At 31.1% G+C, this 9,268-nt stretch overlaps 1 protein-coding gene across 3 annotated transcripts in view; it reads left to right on the forward strand.

The window, feature by feature from the left end:
- The window catches only part of LOC125071404 (fibroblast growth factor receptor homolog 1-like), a 70,203-nt gene extending 62,678 nt beyond the window's left edge, over positions 1 to 7,525 (forward strand). The window contains exons 4-15 of one of the 3 annotated variants that reach the window (XM_047681634.1): positions 247 to 374; positions 716 to 1,012; positions 1,249 to 1,440; positions 1,763 to 1,965; positions 3,229 to 3,364; positions 3,703 to 3,959; positions 4,282 to 4,522; positions 4,758 to 4,947; positions 5,287 to 5,398; positions 5,784 to 5,977; positions 6,243 to 6,380; positions 6,648 to 7,525. In XM_047681634.1, the coding sequence (XP_047537590.1) occupies positions 247 to 374; positions 716 to 1,012; positions 1,249 to 1,440; positions 1,763 to 1,965; positions 3,229 to 3,364; positions 3,703 to 3,959; positions 4,282 to 4,522; positions 4,758 to 4,947; positions 5,287 to 5,398; positions 5,784 to 5,977; positions 6,243 to 6,380; positions 6,648 to 6,852 (2,293 nt within the window). In that variant the 3' untranslated portion in view covers positions 6,853 to 7,525. Of the gene's footprint in view, positions 1 to 246; positions 375 to 715; positions 1,013 to 1,248; positions 1,441 to 1,762; positions 1,966 to 2,355; positions 2,574 to 3,228; positions 3,365 to 3,702; positions 3,960 to 4,281; positions 4,523 to 4,757; positions 4,948 to 5,286; positions 5,399 to 5,783; positions 5,978 to 6,242; positions 6,381 to 6,647 lie in introns of all 3 variants that reach the window. The other 2 variants (XM_047681633.1, XM_047681632.1) reach the window with 2 other exon arrangements.
- The last annotated feature ends 1,743 nt before the right edge of the window (positions 7,526 to 9,268 follow it).

Here is a 9,268-nt window from a genome sequence, read left to right on the forward strand (position 1 = left end):
TAATCTACCGATCATAATAACTTATCAATCACGCCTCTATATTGATACATGGATTAAGAAATTCAGTCAGCTGAATGATTGGAAATTTGTTGATACTAATTTTGTACAACTGTACGTACCAATATCAGTAATTGAAATATTACATTAAGATTTACACTAAGTCTAAGAACATTTCGATAAAACTTTATATATATATTATCAGTAAAATTATTCTAATTAATGAAATTATTATTTACAATGTTTTAGGCTAAGAATAAAGTCATTCCGGGCGAAAGACGCTGGAGTGTATACGTGCCAAAATGAAGATGACAAAAGCAAGGAAATGAGTGTCACAATTAAACATAAGCCAGATCTCGGCCCCGACAACATTGAGGGTACGTTTTCCTTTTATAGAAATTAAACACAGTGTCTTCAAACGCTCATATAGTTTCCGCTATTTTCTCGATGACAACTTTCACCGTGTTTGCCCGTGTCTCGTTTTGAGTGTGTCCTCAGTTATTTCGATATTATATTTAATCGACGTCTTTATTGCCACCCAGATGTGTAAACATAGCAAACGTCCTGGATTCCGAGGCAAATGTGAGCTGTAATGCATACAGACGTCGACATGTTTTCTTATTAAATATATCTTGGATTTTCTGTTTTATTTTGTATTTTCCTTTTGATAATAATAAATTTTAGTCTACGTACTGAACATTTTCGTTTGTTTCTACAGAATATCAATCAGATGTGGACGTTCTAAGACCGATGCCTGAAATACTAGCACAACATTCAGCTCCTCTAGTTGATAATAATACAATCGACGATAACACAACAGATCAAAGACATAAAGAATACGATAACACAAAAGACGACGATCTCGATGATAAGAATGAAAAGGAGCACCTTAATTACGGACACGTTGATGACACAAAATCAAAATATGCACCAAAGTTTAAGCATCCATCGAAAATGTTTCATATGGAAATGAAACCAGCGGGAAGTTCGATTCGTTTTAAATGCGCTGCTGAAGGTACGACATCCTGTTATATAATTTACTAGCATCGTAGAGTTAGTTATTGTAACGGTTTTAGTTGGATCGATGTAATAACTTACATAGTATGGTAATATCTTTAAATACTGATTTCATTAAATTATATGAAATAACGAATTCTCATCGAAATACATTTTGTTGATCCCAAATAATAATAGATACAGTTGATCTTTAGTCTTATGTGAATGAAACTAATTCATGTGTAATAATTTCAGGTAACCCAATGCCCAATATCACGTGGTACAAAAACAGCGGAACTCCTATATCAAGAAGTTATTTTAAACCATCTTATGGTAAATGGTCAATGGCACTCGACGAACTCACGAAAGCAGATAATGGAAACTACACTTGTAAAGTTTGCAGCGAATTAGGGTGTATCCAACACACCTATACACTACACATTCAAGGTGATTATTCTTTTATAAAACAATAACTGTTTAAATCTGTTGATCGTGTTTTTAATTAGGGTCTTAAAATTAATTTTCAACTGTAATTTATCAAAATCAAATGAAATGTAAATACAAAAGTATAATTTAGAAGTATCTTAAGAAATTTTATATCAGGCTGGAAACAGCCGACGTTGATTTTTCATTAATATCACCTCATATGTAATAAAAAGTTATTTCAAAAGCACAACAATAACCTTTCGCAATTAAGTTGCGAGAAGTACATTAGTTGTATAATTGGTACCAATTTGATTCTGAAACTAAAGAATAAATATTGCTATAGAACGTTATCCATCGAAGCCGTATATAAAAGAGGGTCATCCTGGGAACATCACGGTGCTCGTGAACGAGACTGTGCAGTTAACCTGCCCACCAGTTTCCGATTTAGAACCTTTCCTTTACTGGATCAGACCAACAAATTATTCCGTGAAAGATTCCGAAGTCGGACCAAGTGACGCACCAGCTCCCGTCGGAGATCTTGTTGAGGTGTTTAATTGGTTTTTAGGTGTCGGTCTTTAATTGGTTGTGGTATTCAATAATTTGCAACTTAAAAAATATGGTTGCACATAACAATTCCATTGATTTCAATTACAATTGCGTTCTCGGTGTAATCACTAGACTTTTATGGTAAATCATGTTCATTTCTTGGTGAAGGATCTACGTAATGGTGGTGGTAATTAATCTGGTTATAATTCTTATAAGATAAGCACTATGTAGCACTTGCTTGAAATATCATTAAAATAAAGCACCTTTCTAAATTATAATATTACGTACGACTAATAAAAACGAACAGTATTTTGTAAATATAAGACCATGTCCAGATTTATCCGGTTGTTTTTCATCTTTGTAAAAGGTATATAACATCTTTGTTCATAGAGCGTCTATACGCGAAGCCTGTGCTAACACAAGCGGCCGTCAATCAGACCAAGCTGGTCGGTGAAACGGCTAGATTCAGCTGCGAATTCCTAACAGACCTTCATCCGTCCCTTTACTGGATGTATTTCACGAAACACGAGTACATCTATAATGAGACAACCACAGACGCTTCGACCAAAGAGTCCGTTGTATACAAAGATGTAACAAAGATAGTTACGGTGAGGGTCGAGTGACTAACGCATGATTTTTGTGTGAAGCCGTTAATTGAGTTAAATAAAGCTGAATGTTACCTTCGATAAATTTAATTCACCTGTATAATGAAAATAAATCTATGAATGAAATAGATGCCAATGTCCTTTGTCCGGGTCAACATTATTATCGTACGGAGATAAATGATTTTGTCGACGCCCACATACTTGGCATCTTCTTCGTAACCACAATTAATTGCAAGCATGCTTCTAACAATATGAAAACAAATAAAATAATGCTTAGTAAATAGTTGCCTGTTGCATGTTTCCTTAACCGTAGAATTAAGTGCCTCTTACTGTAAATCATAGACTAAAACTATTTCTTCGATTTAAATTTTCCCTTTAGTAATCTATAACAATAATATAAACATATAAGTACTACTCAGTAACTACATTTGAATTATAAAGTCAATAATAAAAAATAATTTTCTTCTGTTTAAATTTATGTATTAAAAGTATATTTCAAATAACTCAAATTTTTGGAACGATGAAAATGTTTCATCAATTCATGCATGTTATGTGTCATATTAAATGCCTTATGTTTTAAAATAAATCAGAGCATGAACGATTTGTAAATAATGACACTATATATTAAATATCTGTTTAACGTAATTTATTATTACAGAGCGAAAATCCGGAAGATAAACCAGAACAGCTGACGATATACAATGTGACTAAAGAAGATGAGGGCTGGTATGTTTGTGTTGCTCTCAATACACTTGGAAACACCACAGCTAAAGGATACTTAACTGTTTTAGACTGTAAGTATAACAAATACACCTAAATTTAGATGTTTCATGTCCAAAAATTTATGTCATTAAATAATTACTTAACTACATTCGATTTGGTGACAACAGAAATTATTGCAATTCAAAATTTGCCAAAAGAGTACGAAATGAATTCGTAACTGCTTGAGAAACATAGAAAGTACATTCAAAAACTATTAATTCATTGACAGATGAATTACTGTAAACTAAATAGATATTAAACACAGATCTATATATTTTCATGGCTGGTATGCGTGATATATATATTTATATGAAATCATTATTGAAAAATATAATTTAATTAATAAAAGAAATACATCATTTTATTTTAGCTTTACCGATAACAGAAGCACTGGATCATGGAAAACATACAGTGCTTATTAATGTTCTGACCGCGGTGCTGGGAGCGATGTTCTTTGTTGCTGCCATTATCGTGGTGATGATATTCAAGAAATTGAGACAAGAGAAGGAGAAGAAACAATTAGCGATAGAGACGGCAAGAGCTGTTATAGTGACGCATTGGACGAAGAAGGTAACGGTGGAGAAGCCGCAAATGAATGGAACACCGAATGCTGCTGGAGAAGGATTGGTAAGTTTATATTTGCTGGATATTTTTTAAGTTGGAAATGAACTATATGAAATTACGTCTCTAAGGCTCGTTGATCTTTTGCGAATAGGTCCTAATTTAATTCTACGAAGACGAGCAATAACTTCACTAAATAAATATTATTATTTTGATATGAAACACCATATAAAATAATTGCTCTATATATAAATATTTTATTTAATACAATATGAAGTGATAGTTAGGTATGTGATATACTTTTTCCATGTGCTAGTTCAATTAAAGATTCCATCATAGTTATTTAAGTAATTTAGTAGTCATGTAATAACTAAATAACTTATTACAGTTAATGCCAGTGGTAAAGATTGAAAAACAGAAGCTATCTCAAGTCCAAAGCAATACATGTGATTCAATGATGATGTCAGAATACGAGTTGCCAGTCGATATAGATTGGGAGGTTCCCAGAGAGTCCCTCTGCATTGGAAAGATCTTAGGAGAAGGAGAGTTTGGAAAGGTTGTGAAGGCGGAGTGTGTAGGGATACTAAAGCCAGGATTGCAGTCTGTCGTGGCCGTCAAAATGTTGAAAGGTATGTAATTGGTTCATTACTAATTTCAATATGAAGATTTTATTTTATGAGATACTTTTATCCATAGGTAGTGGCAAATTGTTTTCTTTTTAGGTATTTATTTTGTAATCATGCAATTTTACTTTCAAAAACTTTCCTAATCAATTTTCTGACCAACTTTTCAAACCCTACCCACATTTTTTCTAGTGTGTCCTTTTCTCAGTCCGTTAATCTCATTTAATATTTTTTCATACAGAGGGCCATACAGACGCAGAAATGATGGCATTAGTGTCAGAAATGGAGATGATGAAGATGATAGGGAAACACGTGAATATCATCAATTTACTAGGATGCTGCACACAAGACGGACCTCTATACGTCATAGTGGAATATGCACCTAATGGCAATCTGAGAGAGTTTCTCAGAAACCATCGACCTGGAAACAGGTAAACATTATGCGATAATACCATAACTTGAAAGGTTTTTCCTCTAACTCGGTTTGAAAGGCCTATAATTTAGTGTTATTTTAAATTGTAAATGTACGAACTTGTAAGAAAATAATAAAATGTCTTAATCCTACGTTGATCGTAAGTGAGTTCGGACGGAACATAATTGGTTCTATTTTAGCTTTTTTGTGTGATCATCGAAGGCTAGTATTAATTATTAATGAGATGGCGAACTATTTCACTAAAAATTAAGAGATACAAATCAACGCAACAGTTACATATCACAGTTATCAGTTGTTTAATTTACAAATATATTTATAATTTATGTAATATGTTCAGGTATGAATCTCCTACTGAAGATATGAAAGAAAAGAAAACATTAACACAAAAAGATCTTGTATCTTTCTCATACCAAGTTGCGAGGGGAATGGAGTACTTGGCGTCAAGACGGGTAAGTTTTATTCTATACATTTTAAGCTGCTGTAAATCTTACATTAAAAATAATATAATTATTATTAAACCTTATTCTTGTCTCATCTTATATGCGAATTACGACAGACCGTATAACATCATCATTTGTGAAGTTTTTATATATTTTAATTGTTATGCCATTAGTCATTTCTTTCTAAGTGTTTTATTAATATTAATAATAATTAAAACCAAAGGAAACAAACTTCAATAGAATAACAAGCGATAATACTCCTTATGGAGTATTATGTTGATACAATATTATTATTAATATTGTATCAATATTTGTCTTATATAATACCTGTCAACACCAGTACTCGTACTCTATAGCTTTTTAAGTATGATTAATTTCTTTTTCTCTCCTTCAGTGCATACATCGTGACTTAGCAGCTCGTAACGTGCTGGTATCAGACGATTGTGTACTGAAAATTGCAGATTTCGGTCTCGCAAAGGACGTTCATAGCAACGACTACTACCGCAAGAAGACAGAAGGCAGGCTGCCTGTTCGGTGGATGGCTCCTGAGTCATTGTACCACAAAGTCTTTACAACTCAGACTGACGTGTAAGTAGTTAAACTTTTCGTTTATTTTTTTCAATTTTAATTATTATTATTACATGGTATTCATAATGGTTACGTGCACTTGCCTGTGAATTTAAAATCCATCATCATCCATATATATATATATAAATATGTACGTTCAAGACAGGACAAAGAAATGTGATCTGCATTTGGTGCAGGAACAAATGTATTCGAGAGAATACCGCCCCCCAAATCAATTATCAAAAATTAGATCCAATCCTGAAAAGATTTTGTTTCTTCTTCACAGCTGGTCGTTTGGTGTGTTGCTGTGGGAGATCATGACCCTGGGCGGAACTCCGTACCCTACGGTCCCAGGACAGTACATGTACCAGCACCTCAGCGCTGGTCATCGGATGGAGAAACCGCCGTGTTGTAGTCTTGAAATGTAAGTATTTTACAAAACAAAATTCAAAAATGTATCTTATTTAATGAATGCATTTTTTTTTCGTTTATTTATAATTAATCATGGGTTTGCTAAATGTAGGTATAGCTAACTAAATTATATGAATAATAATATAATAATAATAATATATAAAAAGCATTTTATAATGTTCCTATGTTTCAAAAATTACTTAATTTTAAATCTTTATCAGTTAGTGTTCAAAGTGAATGCTTATCTTAAGTCGTGTCTCACGTGAGATTTGTTTTTCAGATACATGTTAATGCGAGAGTGCTGGTCCTTCTCTCCTGGCGACCGACCATCATTTACTGAATTGGTCGAGGACTTGGACAAGATATTAACGGTAACCGCCAACCAGGAATATCTGGACTTGGGTCTACCCCAACTCGACACACCACCATCTAGCTACGACGGCTCTGGTGATGAAAGTGATAGTGAATTTCCATTCATTAAATAAAATTAAAGATGACATTTTGAAGGAGATTCCGTTATTGGAAGATATGTGATGTGATTTAATATGAGAAAATCTTTTGATTTTTTTTAAATATATTGGATTGTCGAATTTGATGAAATGATAATATCATCAATATTACCTGCCTAATGATAAACGACGTATGTACGTACGGATTTAATTAATCGATGGATTTGAAATGGCAATTCGAACATATTATGTTATGAGCAATTATAGCTTAGAATTGTTGAAAGGACTTAAACGATATGCGAAAACGGCGTTCAAAATCTTGATATCATATTTTTTAAGATTCAATATTAAATGTCTATGGACTATTTCCGTGTTCAATAGTGTTGCGTCATATTGAATTGACAGTGTCAAGTGGATGACATGACAGGAGATGACAACTTTGACAGTATTGAAAATGAAGATACTCATTATTGATGAGATTAGTGACATTTTAGTTATCTAACGAGAATTTAGGAATTTCAATATTTCCCACCTTAGTTTAGTAGGCTTAGAAAAAACTTGGAATTATTATAGCTATGGTTTTTACTTTTAAACTTAGGATAGACTATGATGAAATCGTTTAGTAAATTTTTTATTGTATTTATTATTGTCGACTGTCAAATGCAATTTTAGTTATTTATTATAAGGAATATTTAAATATGGACATGCTTCTATAATATTTTATTAATTTAGTTCTACTTTTTGTTGTTTTTTTTAAGTTTTTTGTATTAAGTTGATAGAAATTCTGTTTTACTCTATATTTTTCGTACTATTTTTTATTTATTTCTTTTTTTTTTAAGTACCAAAAATGCATTACAGAGTATCGCGTAATATTTTGTAAATATATTTTTTTATAAGCTTTCAGACAAGATATTGTATAGCTATAATAATATTTTAGTACCAAAGTTTGTTTATGAATCAATGTATTATATGAAAGTATTATTGATTAATATTTTATTTCAAACATTTATTTTGTTAATTAAACGAACTGACTGATATTTTTGTCTTCTATTTACGAGTAGTCCAGTTTTCATAAATTAAAGTAAATTTGGTATACTGAACAAAAAGGCATTATTTAATTCAATTTATAAAACTATTATCAAAAGTCTAGTCCCTAATTTTCCGATAAAGTTAACTTTCTTAGTTAGATTAAATTTTACCATTGATATTTTTCAATTGTACTTAATTAGGAATTTAAGTAATGAAATAAACAATTTAATGAATAAATGTAAATATTATTTTGTAATGTCACGTGTCATCAACGATTAATTTGAAATGTTCCTACTTTACAGTGCATGAAATTTATTTAAATATAATATTTGCTTTTTGGCAACATTTTCAGCCAAAATGTACATAAATATAAGAATAATAATTATGAATGTGAACCATAGACTAAATAATTTGAATAAAGAATATCAATGAAACAAAATGATTGATTGTAAATACACTTTTTTTAGTATTAAAGCAAATGTCATGCTTATTCGATGTTTCGCTATGTTTGTATATTTGATTATATCTATCTGAATGTATTATGTATTGATGTTGTATGAGATGAGAATAAAATATATTAGTGCAACTATAATATCGTTTTCATTAATAATTTATTTGTTCTTTTATTTAAAATATGTACTTTCTTACTTTATATTTTTTACAGAGTTACTTGACAATTTTTTATGTTCTTGTAAAGGCTGCCAGCTAAGTTGAGTCTTAACGGTGAGTTAGTTTCGGACGGCTGAGTATTTCAATTGCTAAATTGATTTCATGTAATGAAGTGAATGAGTAGATTAACTAAATAATTGTGTTTTTTAATATCCATATTTTGAGGCAGAATATTGTTTTCTTTGTCTATTATCAGCTTGCCTTAAATAAAAAAAAAAATAATGAATAGAAATTTACTACCATCTTATACATTTAGTCTATTATTATTAGCTTTACATACATACAATAAAAACATTTTCGTGTATGCGGCAAATTCACTGATACATGTACGTAGGACGTGTACTTATCTAAGTAGTGACTAGTAAATTGAATAACCGAAGTTATTAATTATTAATTTTAAATCATATTTTAAATAAATTTAATTTTGAATATTTTATGGAAAATCTGGACAGAATAAACAAATCCCCTTGCCCTGTTTTATTATCATCTATTTATGACTTCGAGATCAATTTGTTAAAGCGACATCTCTTTATAGTTTGAAGAACTAATAACCTTTGTTTTCGTAATTTTTCGGCAGATGGCGTGAATTACTTTTATATTAGAATAGCTATTATGTTTACTGTGAAAAATCGACATACGTACGTAGATTCGAAGAATTCAATTTACGTTTATGCTACTAGCCGCATTATTAAGATGTTATTTTACTAAAATCATACGTACAATAATTTCGATATTCTGACTGATTTTATTTCAA

Source organism: Vanessa atalanta, chromosome 19 (assembly GCF_905147765.1).
Source record: "Vanessa atalanta chromosome 19, ilVanAtal1.2, whole genome shotgun sequence".
Lineage (NCBI taxonomy): Eukaryota > Metazoa > Arthropoda > Insecta > Lepidoptera > Nymphalidae > Vanessa > Vanessa atalanta.